Source organism: Emydura macquarii, unplaced genomic scaffold (genome assembly GCF_026122565.2).
Source record: "Emydura macquarii macquarii isolate MOO-44397 ecotype Brisbane River unplaced genomic scaffold, CSIRO-AGI_Emac_v2 contig_71, whole genome shotgun sequence".
NCBI classification, from domain to species: Eukaryota; Metazoa; Chordata; order Testudines; family Chelidae; genus Emydura; species Emydura macquarii.
The window spans coordinates 11,920,795-11,946,867 of NW_027130208.1; the positions used below are offsets into that span (position 1 = coordinate 11,920,795).

A 26,073-nucleotide genomic window follows, 5' to 3' on the forward strand; every position below is an offset into this window, starting at 1 on the left:
GAGATCAAAATCATCCAGTGACTTTAAAAACTAAAGGACTAATGGGCAAGCCTGAGAGAATCATTAGAATTACTTTGTGACTGGAGGTAAAGTCTTTTGTTGAGCAGCTGCAATGTCAGACAAGAAAAAGAAAAGAAAGTTCAGGTAATAAGTACAGCTGCATCATAAAATGACGCTACTCAAAAGAATAATTTATCTTTAATTGTAATTTAGAGACCTAATAATTTATGACTTCAAAATCTATTATTCTTGTTTTGGTTTTAGTTTCCTTAATAATGGTGATTTAAGAAAAAAAATGTCATGATAGTTTAGATCAGGATAGTTAAGGTGGTTTTTATTTATAATTATATATACAAGGAATGATAATACATTAAAAAGTGAAGTAGAGTTGGACTGATGTTAGGTTGATGTAAATGCAGGGTAACTCCACTGATATCTCTCTTTGTGTAAACTAATGTAAATTCAACCTGAAACTGTCTGGATTATTATTATTAATTATAACAGCAAGATTAAAAACATTACCTAATAGTGAGAATTAGAAATGAAAAAATGTTGGACTCCTCCCCTCCTCCCTTTTTACTAAAAGGGTGAGATATTGCAGTTTTCTTTAAGAAAAATACATTTTTAAAAAATTATTTGAATAAACACTGATGGGAACCTTCAAAACCTCACAGATTGGGTTCTGGAAAGAATATTGGGCCAAGTCACTAGGTGATGTAAATCGTCATTGTTTCACTGAAATCAATAGAGCTACGCCATTCTAAACCAGCTGAGAATTTTGTCCTTAGAAATCTGGATGGTTATCTAAAGCTTAACTAAACTTGTTCAGATTTCTTGGTTCTGGAAATCTTGTCAGACTTAGAGTTATGGGTAATTCCTATTTCTTCTTGGGCCAACCAAAAAGGGTAAGTGCAGAATATACAAAAATTTAGCTTCCTTGGTTCTTACATTATTTAACTATAATCACCAACAACAGAATGTGCCCCCGCTTTGTCCCCTGCAGATTTTTTTTCCTCAGCAGAATAATAATCTATTACACCTTTCACTCACCAGTGACTGCTGTGGCAAAGGAAAACAGGGTAGACACTTTGGGGACACTTTGGCCTTGCCCACCCCCAACTTCTAGAAAGGTTCTGACACCCTTGATAGAATCCATATAAGCAATAGCAAAGTACCTGACTGAACAAAGACCAATTCAAATATGAGGGGGCGGGGTTGGGGGGAAATCCTTGCAGAACTCTGCTTCATTGGCAATTTGACTGCCAAGAAAAAGACAATTTTTTGTCACAATACATCTCAGAAATCAGAAAGTTTAATTGCCAAGAAAGTGAAAGGGGACAGAACATCATCATTAGATTAACTCAATTTAGGTGGTTTCCCCAGTGGATGGAGAAGCTGCATGCAGGTTAGCTGTTCACAAAATATTTGAAGGACAGGAATGTACCTCCAAGCTGAAAAACAACATTAATATCAAATTATAAGACAAGCATGAAGGACCCCATAATTAGAGATGAATGGAGTATCTTTCAATTTGCATCAACTATGGAGCAGGCAGTATTCAAAAGTAATTTTCAAATCATGGATTAACTACTGACAGTGAATTGTATCGTGGAGAATACAAATGTGTATAGTTTTCCTGGACCATGAAGCAGCCTTTGACTTAGATGGAGAATAAATTAGTATTGAAAGTTTTGGTGACTGGGTTTGTTGGAGGACACAAATATTATACATCACCTTCAGATGAATAGCAGTTACATTTACAATTAACCAAAAGGATGAACAAAATAGGACAAATGAATCATTTAAATATGTTTTAGTTTCATCATTTTACACAGAGGGAAACCGAGATACAGAGGAGTTGTTTGACTGAATTCCCATGGCCACATGGCAACTCAGTGGCAGACATGGGATCTAAACCTGTGAATTCCAGCCTTATGTTACCTTATGAGACATTAAACAATCACACTTTGAATTTAACTATATCAATAGTGCTAGATATTATTACTTTCATTATGTTTCTGAAGGGATTCACTGCAATAAAGAATCATAGATTCATAGCTGTTAAGACCAGAAGGGACTATGATGATCGTCTAGTCTGACCTCCTGCACAGCGCAGAACATCACCCACCCACTCCTGTAGTAGGTTCATAACCTCTAGTTATGTTACTGAAGTCTTCAAAACTTGATATGAAGACTTCATATTAAAGAGAATTCACTATTTACTCTAGTTCAAATCAGCAACTTCCCTGTGCCCCATGCTGCAAAGGAAGGCAAAAACAACCCAAGGTCTCTACCAATCTGACCTGGGGTAAAATTCCTTCCTGACCCCAAATATGGTGATCAGTTAGACCCTAGGCATGTGGACAAAACCCGTCAGCCAGACACCTGGAAAAGAATTCTCTGTAGTAACTCAGAGTCCTTCTTGTCTATTGTCCCGTCTCCAGCTGTTCGAGATATTTGCTAATAGAAGTCATGGATGGGCCATATGCCATTATAGGCAATCTCATCATACCATCCCTTTGATACATTTATCAAGCTTCGTCTTAAAACAAGTTAGGTTTATTGTCCCCACTCTGCCCCTTGGATGGTTTTCAGAGCTCCATTCCATTTATAGTTAGGAATCTTCACCTAATTTCAGTTTGAAGGCTTAACAAGGAAAACGAGGAAAATAATCATTTCAAGTCAACCCAAAACTAAAATGTTTCTTTTTCTCTCTCTCTCTTTTTTTTTTTTTTTTTTTTTTGGGGGGGGGGGGGACAAATCTAAATGTCAAAAGCAGTTTTGTTTTGATTTTGAATTTTTAAAAAGCATTTTAAAATGTTTATGATATTGATAAAATGAGGGAAATTCCAAAATTAGACACCTTTCTAGAAATGATTTTTCATCCGGACCTGTGCCAGATGGGAATAGGAGCATGCTTACTAGAGGATTTGTTGTGAAAATACACAAAATGACTCCCAAGACAGGCACACATGCTACAAATGCAAAATGACTTGTGTTCTGGCTGGGAGTAACCCTTTTCAAAGCTACTCCCCATAAAGATTGTCTCTGCTAACATCAGGAATAATCCTTTTGGGAGCCTGTGCACGTGGGCTATTGCTGGATCGGAAAACATACAAGCATATACATGTGGACCATATATCTCAAGCCCCTTAAATCATAACCCAGAACACTTAACATGGGGGAGGGGACAGGGCACTATCATCTAGCCACAGTTTTTGGACAGAGATAACATTGTATCTATGATTTCCAAACATGTTTACTAACTATATATAAACATACAAGGTCTAGCTAACTATACCCATTGCTACTCTGTTAGGATCCGATGGCTTCTGAAATAGAAGACAGGGAGGACCATTAGAAGGCTCCCAAGCCTTTAAAAATGATATTCTCTAGTTCCAGTACATTACAAATGGGTTGGGCAATTTCCAGCCCACATTCCTGCTACAGGTAATGGATATTTTGACTGATGCTATGTGCATTACCTGTTAGAGTTTGACAACAGATCCTAAGCTTTATCTCACCAGTTAGAAGCTCTGGGGGATCATCTTCATTTCACTGTTGTTCTGCTTGAGGTGTATCACTTGATTCTTGTCACACTTCTAAACAAACATCTTTCTTGCACAGAAAAGGAAGTCTCAGCTGCTCTCCAAGTAATAAAGCAGAATGATTGGGAACCTTGAGACCTTTAATTATTATGCCCTTTGGATCTTATTTCTTTCTTGTGTCAGTATTTGATGCAGACAGGATAGCAGCTTTCAAATCTCAACCTTGTCTCATGTGTTTAACCAGGCATGGTCTTAATCATCTAAGCTGTAAATTTAATTTTATTGTGAAGTGTCCTGATACGCACAGCATGAAAGATGCTATGCAAAAAAAGTGTGATCAACTGACAGTTATTGTATATGTGCCTTCTTTTCAAGAAGAAATGGAACATTCCTATTGGTGAAGATTATGACGTTATAAACACATTACATTGAGGCCCAGGATGACAAGATTTATCCCCCCAAATAAAATATTTTGTCTTCTTTTCTATCTAATTTAGTAACTTATGGATTCGTGACTCTGCTTCCTGTACTGTAGAATATGAACAAAAGTAGTAGCTGAACTAGGTGCTCTGACACTTTCAAACACACTATAGATTTATGTTCACAGACACACACACATTTATATACTGTGTTTTCTTATTTAGGAAGAGTGAGACTTTGCTATCTGTGAAGTCCGATACATTTAAAAACTGTCTTCATTATTCCTAGACATTGCAAATCTTTCCCACCCCAAACAATTACTTATTTTAGTCTGTTGATTGTTATTTATTAAAGGAAAGCAAAAGTACATGAGTTAATTTTTAACACAGGAACAACTATTGCCCCTGTTCCATTGTGGAAGGCCTGTTTACAGCAGAACTAGCGCAATTGTGTGCGTCGGAGGCGGCGGTGGGTTAGAAATAGAAGGACAGGACTTTGGGGAGCCAAAACAAGGGATGCACGCCCCTTGTGTGATAGGAAGACCTGCTCCATAGAAGCTTTCTTTAAAGTACTGCACAGTGGAGATTTAAATCCTGATGGGAACCAGAGAAAAGTCTGGGTCTTTGGAGTGGATATCTGATTTCTTTCACTAGGATAGGGCCAAGTGGGAAAGAAGAAATTGTGGGCAGGACTGACCTCCTGTTACGATGGAGAAGTATGACTCTGTTTTCTAAGAGGCCTTCACAGACCAAACATCTGGAAAGGTCTGGGTGCCGGGTGGTCACTTATGTCCTGGAATACCTATTACACTGAATTTCCATAAAGTAGCATCCATGCTATTTCACCACATTTATGCCTTTAGCAAATTAAACATTATTTAGACAAGATAGATGTCTTCATGTCACTAGGGCCTGATGAAATACATCATAAAATACTCAAGGGGCTGACAGAGGAGGTATCTGAACCAATAGCAATTGAAAAAAAAAAAAATCAAAAAAGTCATGGAAGACTGGAGAGATTCCAGAGGACTAGAAAGGGCAAATACAGTGACAATCTGTAAAAAGGGAAATAAGAACAAACCAGGGAATTACAGACCAGTCAGCTTAACTTCTTAACAGAGCAAATAATTAAGCAAACACCTAGAAGATAATAAGGGGGATTTGTCAAGAACAAATCATATCAAACCAACCTGATAGCTTTCTTTGACAGGATAACAAGCCTTATGGATGGGGGGAAATGGAAGATGTGGTATATCTTGACTTCAGTAAGGCTTTTGATACTGTCTCGCATGACCTACTCATAAACAAACTAGGGAAATACAACCTAGATGGAGCTATTATAAGATGGGTACATAACTCGTTGGAAAACCATTCCCGGAGAGTAATTATCAGTGGTTCACAGTCAAGTTGGAAGGCATATTGAGTCGGATCCCACAGGGATCAGTTTTTATCGGTATCTTCATCAGTGATGTAGATAATGGCATAGAGACTACACTTATGAAGTTTGCAGATGATACCAAGCTGGGAAGGGTTGCAAGTGCTTTGGAGGATAGAGCTGAAATTCAAAATGATCTGGACACTCTGAATTAAATAGGTTGAAATTCAATAAGGACAAATGCAAAGTACTCCACTTAGGAAGGAACAATCAGTTGCACACATACAAAATGGGAAATGACTCTGTGGGAAAGAGTACCGCAGAAAGGGACCTGGGGGTCATATTGGATCACAAGCTAAATATGAGTCCACAGTTGCAACAAAAAGCAAACCTCATTCTGGGATGTATGAGCAGGAGTGTTGTAAACAAGACATGAGAAGTAATTCTTCCACTTTACTCCGTGCTGATTAGGCCTCAGCTGGAATATTGTGTCCAGTTCTGGGCACCACATTTCAGGAAAGATGTGGTGAAATTGAAGAAAGTCCAGAGAAGACAAACAAAAATGATTAAAGGTCTAGAAAACATGACCTATGCAGGAACATTGAAAAAATTTGTTTAGTCTGGAGAAAAGAAGACCAAAGGGTAAAGAAGGTAAAGAAGACCAAAGGGGGACAGAATAACAGTTTTCAAGTACATAAAAAGTTGTTACAAGAGGGAGGAAGAAACATTGTTCTCCTTAATCTCTGAGGTAAAGACAAGAAGCAATGGGCTTAAATTGCAGCAAGGGCAGTTTAGGTTGGATATTAGGAAAAACTTCCTTACTGTCAGAGTGGTTAAGCACTGGAAAAATGCCTAGAAAGGTTGGAGATTTTTAAGAGCAAATCAGACAAACATCTGCCAGGGATGATCTAGATGATGCTTGGTCCTGCCATAAGTGCAGGGGACTGGACTAGATGACCATGTGAAGTCCCTTCCAGTCCTATGATTCTATGATGCTTACATGTTTTCAAGGGAATGACAGATGAGAAGTGAAGCTCAAGTGGCTGGTACTCGACAATCCTTTTCTTTTGTGCTTCCTGCATTAAACCTGCTCAAGACTAATTCCCCTTGGAGTGAATGCACAGCAGATGCATCTAAGTCTTCTGTTATATGTGTCTGAGCAAGGACAAGTTAAAAAGAGGGAAAACACTCATGGCCAGACTGTGATATCATTACTCACACTGACTAGTACTTTACAACCCAAGAACTCTTACTATTCTCAGTGGGAGTACTTATAGTGTAAGGTACTACTCAGTGTGAGTAAGGGTATGACAGTCTGACCCTTCATGTAATGGTGATTTACTATTCTTTGGGATAATTCTTGTCGTAAAAAATACTGAACACAAATCCTCCCGTAGAAAATATTTCCCATTATAAAGATCCAAGATTGACATTTGGACAAATTTTGCATGTGTTTATCAGTACTTAAAGTACAATGTTCCTCCTTAAAGCACTGACTTTTAATAATAGTGACTAGCAGTAAAAAACCAATTTCTCTTTGATAAGGTGAATTTTAATTTATGCGTTTTAAATCCATTCAGTATTTCCTTTTTTCCCCCCCTCTAGTTCAAATGTTTCATTTGGCCCGCTGTAATAGGTTGCTACTAAGAGGTTCTACTGTAACGAATAGAAGCTCGTTGGTAACAGGGTGTCACTTAAATCTATAGAAACCAGACCAAAAGGTGTCTTGTGCAAAATACAGTGATTGAAGACATGGAAAGTGGATGCTAATGAGTTACCAGAAAAAGCCAATGGAGAAATGCATACCTTCTCAAACAGCCTTGATAATGCAGATTCTATTTATGTATGACAGGCACATAACAGAAACATTGATCTACTACAGAATGCACTAGCAGTCATTTAACCTATCATTTGGGTTGGAGAGGATCTGTTCGAGCTGCTGTTCTGACAAAAGAATTTTCTCTCATTTGATAAAACTAGGCCACTCACTCAGCCTAAGTCTTTGCTATGAGAGAACAAAGAACTGTTGAGTATTTATTGAAATTACTCATTTAAATAGAGCGAAGCTGATGAGCCAAATTCTGAGTTTTACTTCTATCATCCTGTAATAGTTCCCATCAGGGGAGAAACACTTCTTCAAACTGCCTTGGTACAAAGGAGAGGACCAAAAAAAAAAGAAAATGGAGGAGAGTTTGTCTTGAAAGATCCCCAAGGAAGTAATTAGAAGGCTTTGGCATGGATGAGGAAAACAGGAGGGCATCTTCAACTCAGGCTTTGGTAAACCTGAGTTGACAGATTGACAGAAGAGGCATTTTTCCACAGAGCCCTGCCTCTGGCCTTGGTGTCAGCTGAAGACTTTCCTTATTCATGAATAGTGATTGCTAAAATAAAACAAACCAGTAACAGGGAAGGAAATATTAAAAGAATCATTTCCGGATAACAAAGCATGACTGAGTACACTTAATTGTTTTTTCTTTTATTGTCTTTCCTCCCACCCTCCAAATGGTTACTACTTTCTAGTAGTCTTTTTGTCAGTTAATCCCCCTGTTCCCAAAAGCATGTATTTGAATGCTCCTGACATTTGATCCATTGTGGTCTTATACTGTACAATAGCAATTCATCCATTGTTTAATATGCAATATCATTTGAAAAAGCTTGCCATATTCTCCTGCCTGTCATCAATAGTCTCTATCAATCTATAGCAAGATCCACTCCAATTAACCTTCTTTCTTAATCTTGATCACAATAAAGAGGGGATAGGCCTATTCTGCACACTAGCTGCTCTTTTTAAATGAGTTTAAGAAGCAGCATATTTTGCAATAATCCAGTGCATGGAAACAGAGCTCTCGATAACACCGAGCAGATCTTCATCTGAAAGAAAAGAGTATAACTTCCTGGAGAACCACAATAATAAAAGTAATCATGGCAGCCACTGCTATCTAACCACCTAGAAGATACTGGGGCCCAAAAAGCTCTGTAGGTTGCAAACCTCCACAGCAAAATGGGGCATAGCACGTTAATTGTGGGCACTGATAAAATCTTGGTTGCTTCTTCCAGATTAGTTCTCTTGCTACTGACATTACTTCAGTTTTATCTCAGTTAAGTCTCCTTCAGCTAGCTCTCAGCCATTGCCCAGTCTCGCTTAGAGTAACTTGTTCAGCTACATTGGAGGGGTCAGATTAGAGTCATATATGCATGCAGGGCTGTGGCTAAATGCCACAGTCAGGCCCAGAACATATTGTGTATAGCCACACACTGTCTATGCAGGCAGTGTAGTTATCCTGATGAAATACTAAGATAGCTAGATAAATTACTGAGTTCTCTAAATAACTCTTAGAGGGTCTTGATGCTATAATTTTCTCTTTTATATATATAGCAGAAGGGAGCTTAGGTTAGACATCCTTCTGTTTAGCAATATATCAACTTCTGCCAGCACTAGATTGCTGAAAACATTTGCAAAGTTTTCAGTGCATCTGGTCTGAGTTTTGCGTTTGTAATGATACCCAGACCAGGCGATGTTTGCATGATTTTGTCTTCCATTATATTTCATGATGCTCTAACTGTAAATTGTTCTGGGCACATTTGCTTTGTCCTACTTAGAAAACTATATTTCCATACAGCCAACATTTGACACCTCTCTCCATATAATTAGATGCACACTCATACACACTCAGACACTCCTGTTCTATACGTCAATATATGTTGGTGACCCTGACTCCCATATAGAGCCTAAGCTCTGCGAGATGGAAGGGTCCCAGAGCTTGGGCTGCAGCCTGGGCCCAAACATCTACACTGCAATTAAACAGCCCCTTAGCCTGAGCCCCGTAAGCCCAAGTCATCTGGCACAGGCCAGCTGTGAGTTTTCATTTGCAGTGTAGACATACACAATGAGGCTCCATGCAGGTGCAAAGATCTGTCCTGAAGATGAGCATGTAGGATCGGGACGTATATTTACCACTCCTTTGTTACATGGCAGACAACAACTTACATGAAATATATTTGTTGCCATTCTAAGTTTTAGCACTGAATATTTTGTGATGACATTACTAGCCACCAAAAAAAAACAAAAACCTCCAGCATTCAGTCAAAGCCTCTTCAAAAAGCTGTTCCCAGATCTTCTGCATTGGAAAAGCAGCTTACTTTACTTTTCAGTACCATGAAAGGCAACCGTGAAATGCAAGACTATTAATATTTCAAAGTGTTCTGGTGACATAATAAATCATGAAAGTGAAGCTTGTATGGTCTGTGATATTACCAGAAACTCTAGAAGTATTTATAGCCTTGTTCACACTTGACTATTTTTTATCATATAGAATACATTGATCCAAACATAAATGAAAACGATAAAAAGCTATAAAAATGCAAAACAAGGAAATATTCTCCCATGTCTCTTTACTTTCTTCCTGGCTCAATCATTCATGCTCTTTCCCCCTTCTCTGCTCATCTCTCTCTTTGTACCCACCCTTCACTCTGTCTCTTTATGCCCTGATTTATAGCTCTTCATTCCTCCTTTGTGTTCCTGTCTGCTGTTTCATCATTCTGATTAGCAACGAATATCACAAATGGTGCAGACATTTGGTTTGTTCTGAAAACCAACCAATAATTCAGATGCTTGCATGAAGTTTAGCTGCCCTTCCAAGCTTTCTGAAGTCTCCCTCCTCCCATCCTCTCTCATGGGTATCAGATTGCAGGATTTGGTCCTAAAAATTGAGCAGATCTGGGTGCAGCAGTATTGACTGAGGCTGGGATTTTCAAGAGCACGTAAGTGATTTAAGAACACGATTCCAACTGTCTGTCAATGGAATTTGTGCTCCTAAATCACATGGGTGCCTCTGAAAATCCCATTCTTGGAAACCACTTTAAATTAAACTTTTAGAAACGTGGAAGTGGTTTTTTTTAAATCCTTCCCTCTTCCCTCCTACCTCCTGGAGTCACTGTTAAGCGATTACACTTTATCTTTTCTCTGCTGTATTGATTGAGCTATCTCCACATCTAATGCAATGTAATTATTTAGTCCAGTCCCCAGTATTAGCTGGAAGAGGAGTGATGGACACCCATTGGCAAGGAAAATCAAACACTATAAATCCAAAGGAGTCCTTGAAATTCCAGATTTTCAGCAGGAAGATGAAGGCTCTTATGAATGTATTGCAGGAAACATTCGAGGAAGAAACATTGCAAGAGGTCAACTAATAATCTATGGTGAGCCAGTAAAATTGTTTTTATGTAGAATACGTTAGCATTTGGAAATATTCTGTACAATACAAAGATAATGAAGTCCATTAGCCCCTTGCTAGGAGATATCAGTGAAAAATACAGTTCCAGGTTAAGATGATTAATAAAAGGATTGGAGGCTTGAAATGACTGCTGAATTACAGTTTACATTTCAGCAAATACAAGATATTGTGTATTACTATCAGACTGGAAAATGAAGGCTGTGCCATGCTGCAGCTATAAAGGTTAATATAAGGCAGAAAGGAATATCATGTATTTACATGTAACATTAAGGGATGGATAGAAAATTTACTCATCCCATAGCATGGGGCAGCACATAGCTGTGATGTCCCAGGAGCAGCATGGGGGGGAGGGGAGGGGAACTGTGACTCTCTGATCTATGCTAGTAGCAGATTACTTCACCCACCATCCTGGCTTAGCTGTGTTGAGCAATGTGTTGTGGAAGGGAGTCATTCTCCAACTATCTCTTGCCCATCTGCAGAGAAGTGGGGTGTAACAGCTCTGTGAAACCAATCCCCATTTCTGTTCTGTGACCTATGGTGCATATAGTCCACACAAGAAAATTAAAGGGCATCTTATCCCTTTGCTCTCGTGCATGGGTACATAGAACAAACCTACATTCTTGCCTTAAATAGCAAAGTATGGAACTGTTTGTCATAGGCCGGAAATAATTTAAAGTGAGGAGAGAAAAGAATAAAACAAGAAAATGAGAAATAATCATTCAGAACTAAGCTCTGATTCTGCAATTGGCTACATCTCAGCAGACACTTTCTTTCTTTTTTTCTTTCTTTCTTTTTCTGTAGGAAACTTTTTCATTCTAATGTATAGATTTTGGTTTAGCTGACGAACAACCAATCTCCAGTTTAATGTCAAAGCGCAGGTTCATACCAGGAATAGAACAATTTGCTGCTGCTTTAATTGTTGTTGCTGGTGATGCTTTTGTTGGGATTATTATGTTCTTATTGTCTAGTTATTTTTATGGAACATGAATCAAATGGTTGTATTAAATTTAGAAGATTATCTTGCCATGACTAATAACTACAAATTTAATTATACAATTATTAATGGAGTAAATGTAATTAAAATTACAAGCTTATTAATTGTGCTTAGCAATTTAATTCATAATTGTTGGTAGGCAATGAAAGATATATAAATATCACAAACATTTGCACAAGCATTTTTTATGAAAGATATTTTGTCAAAATATCTTGTTCTGATCATCACCTGAAATTATAATGATCTTCTTTGTTAATTATGGCAGGATTCTGATTGGCCCTTACACTGGGGTGTGGAATGTGAGATGCACAAAGAGCCTCTTTGCCTTCTGCGTAACCTGCCCAAGGGTCTCTTACATGAGAACACAGGGATGGCTCCCTGCGTATGCCTCTCAGGAATGCATATCATCTCAAGGAAGACAAACAGTAACAAGGAATAGATGGGGTCATGCTCCTGCTCTCCTCTTTGCTAGTCTAGGGAGTAAGCTTAGCATATCAGGGGAAGCAGCTGCCATAATCCTGGCACAGTCCTCGGGTCCACTGAAGAGTTCATAGAGGGATCTATCTCAAGGAGAGATCTCTCCTCTCCCAGGGATGCAATTTGTTATTTGTTATTATTAGTATTATTACCATAATGTTTAGGAGTCCCAGTCATAGACCAGGACCCTAATGTGCTAGCTGCTGTACAAACACAGAACAAATAGATGGTCCCTACTACAGAGAGTTTACAATCCATGAATAAGACAAGAGACAATAGATAGATACAGACAGACTGGGAAGTACAAAGAAACAATGAGATTATATTGATCCACATGATAGGCTGTGAGCTGAGCACACCAAAAGCCTAGCTGCTGTTTACAGTGCTTTGCACTTTTTTTCTTGTTAATACAGCACTCCCTGAATGGGATAAAAAAATCCAAAATGCCTATTTGTCTCTCTACGACAGCTTGTTTTGGGAATGCAAGGCAAGTGGAAAACCAAGCCCTTCCTACAGTTGGTTAAAAAATGGCCAACCCCTTGTGCCAGAGGTAAGACATTCCATTTTGTACATAGTTTAGCAGGTGGGTTTGGCTTTGGTTGAATTTTCCTTAAAAAAGCCTGCTAATTTTATGAGTATCATTGCCCGTTGTTAAGTGGAATTATCAAGACTGTCTTTGAAGAAGACGGTGTTATTTAGAGCCTGCCATTTTTTAATAATATCCTTTTAATAAAAAAGGGATAAAATACACTAAAGTCTCACTAATATTTTCACAGTACTTACAGTGTATTGTAAATGGAATACTTCAGGCAACAAAATGTTGAATGTTATTGCTCAATGAACTAAATGGATAGTTTGGAGGTGAATGTACAGTGAGTATAATAAAATATTCACTCTGTGACAGCACTATGTTTGCTGAAAATATCTTAGAAAGATGCTTTCCACCTTAGGGTTTATTCTATAGTATATGTCTACTGTTTATCAAACCACTTCTCTCTGACCATCGAGCTGGTCATCTCTATATTATTTCCGCTTGTGTGCATGTGTGCTTTATTTTTCATTTTGTCTGAATATCTCAAAAAAAAAAAAAAGAGTCAGCTGAGACACGGGGGGGAATTCAGCTTCTGCATGAACTGCTTGTATTACTTTTTAAAGGAGTTTTAAATTCATAGAATGTCTGCTAAAAAAAAAGAAGAAAAAAGAAAATAATACATTAAGATAGCAAACACTCAGCATGTAGAAATAAATATGCAGAAGATATCTGTAGTGAGAATGTTGAGAGAGAAAAAAAGTGGATAAGTAACGTGTTGTTGTTAATTAGCTAGCAGTATACCAGCCATCTAACCCCAGGCTATGCTCTCATCAACTTTTTCAATATAATCAAGGTTGGACTGGGTCAGTACTTGGTTAGGAGACCTCCAAGGGAAAAAAAAAACCCAGGATGCTGAAGAATTTTTTTTTTCTAAGTGAATAAGTGGTACTCTTCCCTATGCAGTTATGTAGTCACATCACATAATCTGTGCAACTAGCATTATCTTTAACTATTAGGAAGTTACATTAAATACATTGACTAGTTCACAAATGTACATTTTATTTTAGATGCATCCAGTATTTCAGCTGAGGATTCTATTACATATTGTAACACTACACTGTGCACTCTAAATTCTATGGAGGCAGTAGAGCCAATCCAAAGAAGTATAATAATAAAACAAATCTGTTATTTTCAGACCTGCATTCAGTGATAAAATTTATATTCTGTTGTTGTGGGTTTCTTTCTCACTGATTCATTTTGGAGAAAGTGCTCTCTCTTGCTTGTTGGTATTCTCTTTTACAGTGTGGCTTTTATTGTCCCTGGAGGATAGTGATAGGAAGACTTGAAATATTTGGTTTTAAGTTATGTTAGTAGTACAGAGCCTGTTTTATTGTGTGCTGAGGAAAAGTGAAAAAAAAAATCGTTTCAAACACAGAAACAAAAATATGGACCAAATTTATCCCTAGTGTATCGGAGGTTTTCTTTTTTGTTTGTGTGTTGTTGTAGTTGTTTTTTTAAAACTTGAACAGCACCAATGTGGACACAAGAACCAATGGATATAAACTGGCCATCAGGAAGTTTAGACTTGAAATTAGACGAAGGTTTCTAACCATCTGAGGAGTGAAATTCCGGAACAGCTTTCTAAGGGGAGCAGTCAGGGCAAGAAACCTAGGTGGCTTCAAGACTGAGCTTGATAAGTTTATGGAGGGGATGGTATGACGGGGTAGCATAATTTGGCAATTGACTGATCTTTGACTGCTGCAGTAAATATGCTCAATGGCCTGTGATGGGATGTTAGATGGGGTGGGTTCTGAGTTACTACAGAGAATTCTGGTACTGAGTCTTGCCCACATGCTCAGAGTTTAGCTGATCACCATATTTGGGGTCAGGAAGGAATTTTCTCCTAGGGCAGATTGGCAGAGGCCCTGGGGTTTTTTCACCTTCCTCTGTACCATGGGGCACGGGTCACTTGCTGGTGGATTCTCTGTACCTTGAAGTCTGTAAATCATTATTTGAGGACTTCAGTAACACAGTATTAGGTTCTATAGGGTCTATTACAGGAGTTAGGTGGGTGAAGTTCTGTGGCCTGCATTGTGCAGGAGGTTAGACTAGATGATCATAATGATCCCTCCTGACCTTATAGTTTATCAATCTATGAATCTATAAGCCTTAAACAAATAATTAAAGAAAAAGCTAGAACATACAGGCAGAAAGAATAATGTGAATGTTGGTAAATGTCATGTTAGTTCCATGGTTTAAAATAAAAATGGAGGGGGAGGTTTTACTTGGAGGGAATTAGCGAAACAGCAAGGGAAAAGCAGAAAACATGGATGGGAGGAAGGTGAGAGGGAGAGGGAAAGGAGAGGAAAGAAGGAGTAATGAAGAGAGCATGGTGAGCAGCTGGAGTGAGTCTGTCGTAAGTGAATGTGATGGAGGGTGTGTTAGAGAGGGTGTTTGAGGGGTTGGAGCAAATGGCCAATCAGCAGAGAGGAGAGAATATCCGAAGTAAAAACTGAGAAACAGAGTCTGTTGAAATCATAAATGTCCATAAAGGTATTCTGGCTAGGTTTGCCAATTTTGGTTGGACATATTCCTGGAGGATTCATCCCATGACAATCTTTCATTAAAGATTTATCTTTAATTCCTTGAGACTTCAGGACAATCCTGGAGGGTTGGCAACCCTACCAAAGGCCCTGAATGCAGTTGCTTCTGTATCCGCTCCTGCCTGCTGAGGTTCTGGCTCTACTCTGGAGCTTTTTCTCTTCCCCAAACCCACGTGGTTGGAGGGGGAAGGGTGGACTATGGGGGGTCTTACTGCCCTTGGGGAGGAGTCTCCTGGTAGGTTTCTGGCTCTCAGGTGCTGAAAGGGTTAATCCCTCCGGGTTTCATTTCCCAATGCCTCTCATGGTGTAGCTGTCCTTGCTGCAGCTGCTCCAGTGTCTGCTTCCTGTTGAAGCCTAACCCCTTAGCTCTCAGTGGAGCAATGCCTTTAAACAATGAGACTTCAGCATGTGCCCATATTAAACGTATTTTTAAGTGCTTTTATGACCTGGGGCCTGAAAGCTAGAGCTGAATGAGTAACAAATCTTTGCTGTTTGCTGGCAATTTTAAAACATTGCAATAAAACTTGTTTCAGGTCAAGCTAAAAACTATTTAAAAATGTTTGGCAACTCGCAAAGTAAAGAAAACTTAGTTTTGTGGGACAAATATGTTGATTCCAAGTTTTTTTTTTTTATATTTTTATTTTTTAAAAATAAAGTAAAGTTTCTAACATAAAGGTCATCTAAAATAGAAAAATAAAAATGTTTTCCTTTTATTTTTTTTTATTTTTAAGGGTTTTTTTTTTTTAACTGAAACAGTTAGTCAAACTCTATATAAGTTTGCAAAATATTCTGCTGTTGCTGAATCTGAATTTTTCACCAAAAAAGTTTCATGTGAAAATTTTGCTCAACTCCTCTTATATCATAACAGCCATCATGTAACCTCTATTCTGAGGTATATATTTTAGCTAAGCTACTTGGCGTCTTTTTTAATTTTATTTTCATATGCAAAACTAACAAAAATCTCAGCTTCTGACTCATGATCACCTTCTTTTATATTCACCTCTTCAAACAATATTTTTGCTTGTTTTTCCTTTAATAGGAGAGAATTCAAATAGAAAATGGAACTCTTACCATAACTATGCTGAATGTGTCAGATTCTGGCCTCTACCAGTGTGTTGCAGAAAACAAATATGATACCATTTACACCAATGCTGAGTTAAGGGTGATAGGTAAGTGAATGAGTCATTAAAATAAGCAGATAACAGCTAGAATGTAAAATTAATTTCAAAGTTCTGAAAGTGAGAAATGAAGACAGCTGACTGAATACTGCAAAAACCAGTTTTGTGGACTTCTGTTTGAATTCCACATGGCTAGTCAGTTCAGCTATGTTTGTATCTCTTGCTATTCGTGAACATTTGTGCAAATGTGTTTTGTTTGCGTGTTTGGGGAAGGATATTCTTTCTCCGTATTTTCATATAAATAGCATTTCTGTGTGTGAACCCGGGTGCTTATTGGCATTCCTTATTGATATTTGGAATTATTATTTGTTACTCTGCAATTTTAAAATATCAATCATAATTTCAAGGGAGCAAAAATAATGTCATGTGACTTAAGCAAACAGCACAATTAGGGCATATTAGTGCATATAATCTCAATATGAAATTCAACACCACTACTGGCTGAGCTTTGTTCACATATAGTGAAATTCACAACAGTCAGTTTGAGGTCTATACAAAAATCAGGTCAGAATGAAGCCATCAAAACACAACCTCCAATTGTACTTAAATGTTGTGTGGGCCTTGTGCTGCTCTGCTCTGCAAGAGTGAATTTCACCCACAAATTATTTGACAAATACCTGTGAATAATTAATGGATTTCAGAAATCAGGATCAGATCATCAGCAGAAAACAAAACCTAATTTAAAAATGATTTGCAGTGAACAATCTACTCTGGAAATGAGTAACCTGGACCAGATTCAGGCATACCGCAGTTAATTCTGCTCAAGCTTTTGGTATGTCTACACTGTTGCTGGGCATACGATATGTAGACATACACTGTTTAGGTTTAGTGTAGCTAGCTTGCTAAATCTAAATTGAGGATGCAGTAGTGTGGGCTTCAACTTGGGCGGCACAAGCTCTCCTGATCAGATGTTAGAACTCTGTTAAATCACATCGTTTCTGATCTAAGATAAATGTTTCTTCTAGTCCTCCATCTGTCCTAAGCAAAGACTGCCCGGGACACCACAGAAAGCTGGGCTATTCCAACCCTTTTGTTTCCAGGTGGACAACATTCACAAAAGGCAATATAAATACAAGACCTCTAAAGCCTTGGTCTCTAAAGTCTCTAAAGAATTTAAGTTCTTAGAATTCAAATAAAAACTTGAATCCAAGTCCTCAAAGGCAAAACAGGGAATTGGATTCACCTATGTTCAGCAGTAAAAAATTCAGAAAATGTATTTACTTTGTCACCTGCATCATGAGTTTCTTCATTTTCTTTTCTTTTTAAGCTTCACCCCCTGATTTTTCCAAAAATCCTGTGAAACAAATGTCAGTTGCTCAAGTTGGAGGTGATGTTACCATTGGATGTAAACCAAATGCTTCTCCCAAGGCGGTTATTAATTGGAAAAAGGGCACCAATGTTCTGCAACAAAACAAAAGGTACTTCAGGAAACTGATTGCTGGGTTGTTTGGGGCATTTTTTTTTTTTTTTTTTTTTTTTGTATCCGAACATCAATTGACTAAGTATCGTTTTTGACAGCTCATTGTTGGAATACTTTGATGCTGCAGGTCTATTCATCATGAGCTCTAGCCATGCAATTCTAGATAGGAAGCTGATTGACAACAAAGCCAGGTTAAATACATTTAGGTAACTGTAAATCCGTCTGTGTGATACATGCTTTTGCCTTCTTGAACAGCTGTATCATTGCAACATTTTCTGGGTCACCTCTTCTTACCCCGTACAAAACTTGATTGAATCAGCTTCATGTAAGGGGGAATCAGTGGAGGTATGAGTGGATGGAATTTACCTCATGGCTCCAAACCAACTAACTGCACAGTAGCTATGTAGGCTGTACTGCAACCAGGGCCCAAGCATAATTTTTTCGGGCCCAGTACAAACTTGTCACACGGGCCCCCTCCCACACACATACCACTATTCCTCATCCCGTACATACAATCTCATGAGCCATGAATTTTTTTTTCCTCATGGTGAAGGGGGCTGCAGCCTGGGCTGGGCCCCCCAGGGCCTCCGGCGCCAGTGAAGTGGGGGCCCTGACTGCAACCCATGGCTATATCATTATCCACAGTCTGTGCCTTTACCACTTAGGCAGTAGATTTTGCCAATGGATCAGCAAAGCAGTAGAGTCACTTGCCATGTGCTGGCCCTTTCTCAGTAGTCTCCAACCTCAAACTTCTTTGTTTATCTTGAGTCGCCCAAGTGCAAGTCTGCCTGACACCCTGCGTCCCAGCTTGGGTGGCTAGCCTGAGCTGCCACTATCTCGCAACATACAAACTGCTATTTTTAGCACGCTAGCCTGAGCAAACCTAGCATGAGTCTTACTACCTGCATGGGAATCATACTCCCCAGCAGCAGTGTAGACACATCCTAAGACTTTAAGGAGAGATCTACCTAAGATTTTCAATGAATCATTATATATATATATATATATAGGGGTTATTGAAAAATATATATATTTACCTTCTGCAGGCATAATAACTTCTATTATCAGTACTTATTAAGTTTCCATAACAACACTTTTTAAATTATAGTCCATTGACATTACATTAACCAAATATGCAATGTGGAGACATGTCTCCATATACAGTATTGCAACTGTGTATAATGTTGTTAAATGTAGGAACAGAGGGCCTGATTCTCCGTTTATTTGCACTTTGTGTACTCACACCTGTACAAAGTGAGTGTAAAACACTACAAAATCAAAAAAATAGCACCTTGCATCTTCTTTGCTATGGTGCAAATCATTACACAAGGTGAAGTCAGTGGAGAACCTGGCCCAGATACTGTAATACAAGATGCTATTACACAGTAGAAATTCCCAATAATTTTTCCTTTGAGGCAATAGAAGTGGAGTTATCTTTAAATTATGGGGGAAACATTCAGCTATTACTAACCATGAGTATTGTTTTAATTAGTGTTTAGTCAGATCTTTCACATATTTACTTTTAGATTATACAATATGTTGAACCAAGTCCCTATTCAAAATGCTACATCTGTAGGATGTAGAGTGGAATATCTGGGCTTCCTTATGTACATCAGTAAGGAGACCAGGACAGCCTAAACTTTACAACACCAAGGTCTGCACTGGCAATGAGGGTCCCATCAGACTTGCATGTGCATTTACATCATAATAAATGCATGTGCATTTACAGCATATTGGGCTGCATTAGTAGGAGCATTGCCACTAGATCGAGGAAAGTGATTATTCCCCTCTATTCAGCACTGGTGAGGCCTCATTTGGAGTACTGTGTCCAGTTTTGGGCCCCCCACTACAGAAAAGATGTGAACAAATTGGAAAGAGTCCAGCCGAGGGCAACAAAATGATTAGGGGGCTGGAGCACAAGACTTATGAGGAGAGGCTGAGGGAACTAGGCTTGTTTAGTCTGCAGAAGGGAAGAATTAGGGGGGATATGACCGCAATCTTTAACTATCTGAAAGGGGATTCCAGGGGGGATGGAACTAGGCGGTTCTCGGTGATAGTAGATGACAGAACTAGGAATAATGGTCTCAAGTACAGTGGGAGAAGTCTAGTTTGGATATTAGGAAAAACTTTTTCATTAGGCGAATGGTGAAGCCCTGGAATGGGTTACCTGGGGAGGTGGTGTAATCTCTATCCTTAGAAGTTTTTAAGGTGAGGCTTGAAAAAGCCCTGGCTGGGATGGTTTAGTTGGGGTTGGACTAGATAACCTTCTGAGGTCCCTTCCAACCCTAATCTTCTATGATTCTATGATCTCTCTATATGTATAATTAAACATACATGTACACAGCCATAATATTTACCTGGATGTGTATATTCCTTAATGGTGTTAAATTATTAATAATAATTATAATAATTGCATTTAAGGGCATCCATCCTGAAGGACTCCCAGCACCTTCACAAAAATAAACCAAAGTATAATTTCCATTAAAAAGGCAATGGTTAGGTGTCTGAGTTCACCATATTCAAACCCCCTTCTTCCCCCACCCCATTGTTCCCATGAAGTTACAGTGTATCATTTGGACATACCGTAGCATAATAATCAGCATTCAATCTCTTGTAAATGTTTCCATCTCTTGATTGTTAAATGAGAAAGTAGCTAATGTGACAATTTTAAAGACGATAAATATAGCTCTTTATAGTAGAACTCCAGTAGAATATGATAAAATGAAGTAAGGATTTATAAGGTTATATTTTTTCTCACCCAGCAAGATCATATGTATCCTTACTTATAAAGAAGGGAGAAACATCCCTTCTAGCTTTTTCATGCATATATTTTAATTCTAGAAGGACACAAATCTGAACTCTTTTAACTAAAGGTTACCTGAATTCTTTTAATATTTTATTGTGCAGCATTTATAATCTCTATGGATCCCTTTTCTAACCTTTCTAAAAAGCTGGTTGGCATATTATCTGAGAAAAAATATCATTCACAGTTCTGACAGGAATGTGGTGATGGACAAGTTGTTAAATAAATCAAACCACATAGCTCCTTTAGGATAATCTTGACAAATTAAATCTTTTGTTAAGGAGATGGGGCTACCAAACCTTTAGAGAATATTTCACCCTAAAGGAGAAAACATTCATTTTTCTCCAACCTATGCTCACTCATGATTTGATCTATTTCTGATGCCTACACATAGTGTTATCATCTGCACTTGATCCTTTTTAATATCACATGGTCTGAACGTGTTACCTTTTATTTATTTTATCTCCCAAATACTACATAAAAAGCAAAGAGGCTGTTAGGCAGAGCTGACTAATCAATTGAAATCCACCTGTTTGTTCTATCTATAAGAGCATTTTGAAATCTTGACTATAGCTGTTTGCTCAAATTGAGAAAAAGGCAGAAATGGAGGTGATTTGTACCTCAGTATTTGCCATGCACATCATTGCCATTTATCAGAAGAGGAATGTGAGGAAATTCCTGAAAAGAAGAAGAATTAGATGTTGTCTTTTAATAATCTGTCTAAAGAAAACTTAAACAACTGAACAGATGTAATAGCAGATTTATATAACTACCTAATAAAGATTATCCAGTAATTGCTAAAGTCTTACAGCTGACGTTTGGAGTCTTAAACTGAGAGAGATCTGCCTGTGCTCAACATGGTATGTAGCAACCCAGAAGGTTTCATTAAGTAAAGCATTTCAATCTGCTTATAGCAAAGTATTGCATATGGACTATGCCACCGTCGTCCTAAGCAGGATGGTTCTTTCATGGCTGTGTGTGAGGATGCCCAGATATTATCAATTCTTTGTATTTGGAAAGATCTAGCTTGCACAATATTGTGAGAACATGAGGACCTTGTTCTCACTTGCATGCTAAGGTAATATGCTTGGTTTCAGTGTAGTTGGTCGTTATTTATACTGGTGTGAATCCGACTCCAGTCAGGCCCAGCAAGTCAAAAGTTAAAACATTTATATTACCTGATGAGTAGACATGTCTCCTTAGGGTTTTTTGTTTTCTTTGTTTGTTTGTTTGCTGTTGCTGGTGGTTTTTTGTTCTGTTTTTTCTTTGCTGTGTTTTGGGGGTTTTTTTCGGGGTTTTTTTTTGTTTGTGGGTTTTGTTTTTATTTTGCTGTTTGGGAAGAGGAAAAGATACAGTGTTTATTTGGGATGGTTTTTTTAGCTAGAAAAAAAGACCAAATTTAGATACAATGGAGGAAGAAGAAAGGGATCATATGTTTCCATTTTAAGACACAGTTTTCTTTTTTAATGAATTTAGTGCTCACGGACAATGCTCTATTGACGGAGCTCAGAACTGAAGTTCGCTGTGCATACAACAGATACAAGATAGTTAGCAGCAGTGTAAACTCCCCTGCATACTTACTAATGTAATTTAACTCAGACCCTACAAGTACTAGGCCCAATCTACATCCTAGAAGTGTTGCATGTGGCACAACTCAGGGTACACCTCAACCAGGTGTCCTCAACCAGACTGATCTGGGCCAGCCCCCCAACCCTAAAGACTGTAATTATATGTACTACAATATACAATAGTTCCTGTTGACTCCAACCAAAATCAGAGCCAGTTGTGCCAGGCACAGTCACACTTAACAAGGACAGTCCCTTCCCCAGAGATTTACATTCTAAATAGAAAAGACAGAAGAACTGGTCAGGATTTTTCAATTTTTTCAATGAGAATGTTTTCCAATGGAAAATGCAGTTTCTACAAAATCAAAACATTTCAATTTTGCCAAAAATAAAATCATTTTTTGTGGAGAAAATAAAAAAGAAATATTTTGTTTCTGCTTGGTTTGACCCACATTGAAATATTTCATTTTGTTGAACTGACCCAAAATATTTAGTTTTGAATCAGTTCAAGAAAACATTAAAGTGCATTTCCCTATCAGCACGTTGCCTTATATCCACTGGAGTTCATGACCCCATTCTCTCCCATTTGCCAATGGCCAGCACACTCCCTGGAGGATTCCATCTCACACAATGCAGTGTGACTCCCTTCTGCCCAAGCTGCATGGTACATCATGGGAATCACATAACTTCGGATGCATCATGCAAGATGTTGTCTGGCCAGTGAATCCGGCCTTTAGGGGAGAATAGGAGCATTAAGCTCTTAAACTACAGCTCCCAAGAGGCAATGCACCACAATGAGAAAATGAAGGTTAATATTGAACTGACTTGAAATGAGGCATTTCAGGTCAATTCAGAAAACTGAAATGAAATAATTTTATTTCAGAATGTCAAAATGTTTCATTTTGACTGAAAATGGTGAAACAAATCATTTCAACATTTCCAAATGGAAGCTTTTTGAAATATCTGTTCCACACACACACACCCCCAAAAAAGTCAATATTTTGCCTTGATTTGTGATGCAAACATATGTTGAAATATTGAACAAAGGGAAAGAAAAGGCAAACTGATATGCTAAAGATCACACATGAGATCAGTGGGAGAGAGAGAAATAGAACCAAGGGTTCCAGACACCTAGTTTAGTGACCCAGCCAGTAGATCACACAGTCTTGTGCACCCTCTGCTAGCAGTGAGGGGTGGCATGGGACCTTCTGTGATAGCTTTATAATTTACATGGGAACAATCTCTCTCACTATATGTCAGCATTTACACTTCTGGTTTTGGCTTTCTCTAACAAAAAGCTCAATGAAAATATGTGCACCTACAGAATAGTTTGGTTTCGTCTGTTTTCAGTTTTGAGGCCTGGCATGAGTTTGTTCTCATTTATCCTTCTTGCTCCTCCTTCAATAGTAGTGTTTCATAGCTTTGATTATATCCTTTAACCCAGTATCTTATCAGTGCCTGTATACTTGTAAAGAAGAAAGTTCATTTCCCCTTCTAGTTTTTAAAGAAGGCACTTGAAGTATTGGCATTAGCAGTCGGAACAGTTTCAGATATCTTAGGCAGCATCACTGTAAGTGAACATGAATACAAATTAAATTTATCTGTTCATGACATACTCATTTGACTTAGGGAACCAATGGAACTGATTCCACATCTGCTAAATGTGATTAATCACTTCAGTTCTATTCTTAGCTAACACGTGAACTGACAGAAATCAAATACATAGATTTGCCTGCCTATTTCCAGTGCCCATGTACAGCTTGTTCTGAAATTACCTATTGAGATATGAAAATGCATGCAAAATCTAAGATTGCTGGACAGAGACACTTTGATTTTTCTTCTGGCGGAAAGCACTAAACATTGAACATACTCTGCTAAGCTGACAACATCATCATTACATCTCTATCAAGGGGATGCTGGTAACTGTAATGAATATTTCTATTTTAAAATTATATTTCATTGTATCAGCACAGTGGCTTCTCTCTTTGCATGGAAGGTGGCAGATGATGTCTTGTTGCAAAAGCGTGTAAGAAGAAGGGATTTGTAGACCTTGATAATATATTTATTTGTTAATGACTCTGTTGTTACCCTGTTTGCAGTGAATTATGTGCAAATTTAGGCTCAATCCTACAAATACTTCTCCACGTGCTTAACTTTACACCTCTGAATAGTGCCACTAAATTCAGTGGGTCCATTCACAAATGAAAAACTAAGCATATATGACAAAAACAGCTGTCTGAAAAGTTGTCCAACTGAAAAGTTGTTGGGAAATTGCTCAGATTGTTCCAAGTTCTTTTAACCATATTTATTTTTCTCTAGGTTCAGTCAATTTTTCTCTCCCTATCAGTCTCTCTCTCCTTTAAGATATGTTTCCTAATGGGTGAAAGATAAGAAAGAAGAGAGATTCATAGATCTCAAAGCCAGGAGGAGCCATTGTGATCATCTAGTCTGACTTCCTGTATAATACCAGCCTTAAAACGTCCCCAAATAATTTCTAGAGTTTATCATTTAGAAAAAATATTCAATCTTGATTTAAAAATTGCTAGTGATGTAGAATCCACCATGAACCTGATAAATAGTTCCAATGGTTAATTACCCTGACTGTCAAAAATGTATGCTTTCTTTCCAGACTGAATTTGTCTAGACACAACTTCCAGCCATTGGATTTTGTTATACTTTCTCAGCTGGACTGAAGAGCTCATTTGTTCCCTTATAGACTGTAATCAAGTCACTTCTTATCCTTCTCTTCTCATCCTTGAGTCTATCGCTATAATTCATTTTTCTAATTCTTTGATCATTCTCAGTGCCCTTCTCTAAAACCTCTCCAATTTTTCAATACCCATCTTGAATTGTGGACACCAGAACTGGACAGTATTCCAGTGGTGGTAGCAGCAGTGCCAACTTCAGAGGTAGAATAGCCTCTCTATTCCTATTTGAGATGTTCCCTGTTTATGCATTCAAGGATCACATTAACTGTTTGGGTCACAGTTTTGCACTGGGAGCTCATGTTCAGCTGATTATTGGCCATAATCCCCAAATCTTTTTAGTCCCCCATACACTAAGTATGGCCAAAATTATTTTTTTTCTAGACATACCCATTTATATTTAGCCATATTAAAAGGTATGTTGTTTGCTTGCACCCATTTTACCAAGCAATTCAGATCGCTCTGTATCAGTGACCTATCCTCTTCATTATTTATTACTCTCCTAATTTTTGTGTCATATGCAAACTTTATCAGTAATAATTTTATGTTTTCTTCCAGGTCATAGATAAAAATGTTGATGAGCATAGGGCCAAGAACCAATCCCTGTAGGACTCCTCTAAAAACACACTCCATTTACAATTCTCCATTTAGAATTACATTTTGAGATCTATAAGTTAGCAAACTTTTAACCCATTTAATGTGTGCCATGTTAATTTTATATTGGTCTAGTTCTTTAATCAATATGTTATGTGGTACCAAGTTAAACACCTTAAAGAAATCTAAGTATATTACATCAGTGTTATCACCTTTATCAACCAAATGTGTAATCTCATCAAAAAAAGATATCAAGTTAATTTCACAAATCTATTTTCCATGTTGATTGGCATTAATTGTATTATCCCCCTTTAATTGAATCCCGTATCAGCTGCTCCATTATCTTGCCTTGGATCAATGTCAGACTGACTACCCTATAACTACCCCAGTCATCCTCTTTAGTCTTTTTAAATATTTGCACAACATTTCTCTTCTTCCAGTCATCTGGAATTTCTCCAGTGCTCCAAGATTTATTAAAAATCAAAATTAATGTTTCAGCGAGCTCCTCAGTCAGCTCTTTTAAAACTCTTGCTTTCAAGTTATCTGAACCTGCTGATTTAAAAATGACTGGCATTAATGGCTGCTGTTTAACACTCTCCTGAGATACTATAGAAAGAAAAGAGTGT

General features: G+C 38.0%; 1 protein-coding gene across 1 annotated transcript in view; it reads left to right on the forward strand.

Annotated features, from left to right (window-relative positions):
- The window catches only part of CNTN6 (contactin 6), a 203,638-nt gene that overhangs the window by 127,486 nt on the left and 50,079 nt on the right, over positions 1–26,073 (forward strand). The window contains exons 8-11 of the mRNA XM_067542691.1: positions 10,357–10,541; positions 12,461–12,597; positions 16,222–16,351; positions 17,628–17,778. Of these exons, the coding sequence (XP_067398792.1) occupies positions 10,357–10,541; positions 12,461–12,597; positions 16,222–16,351; positions 17,628–17,778 (603 nt within the window). The remainder of the gene's footprint in view (positions 1–10,356; positions 10,542–12,460; positions 12,598–16,221; positions 16,352–17,627; positions 17,779–26,073) is intronic.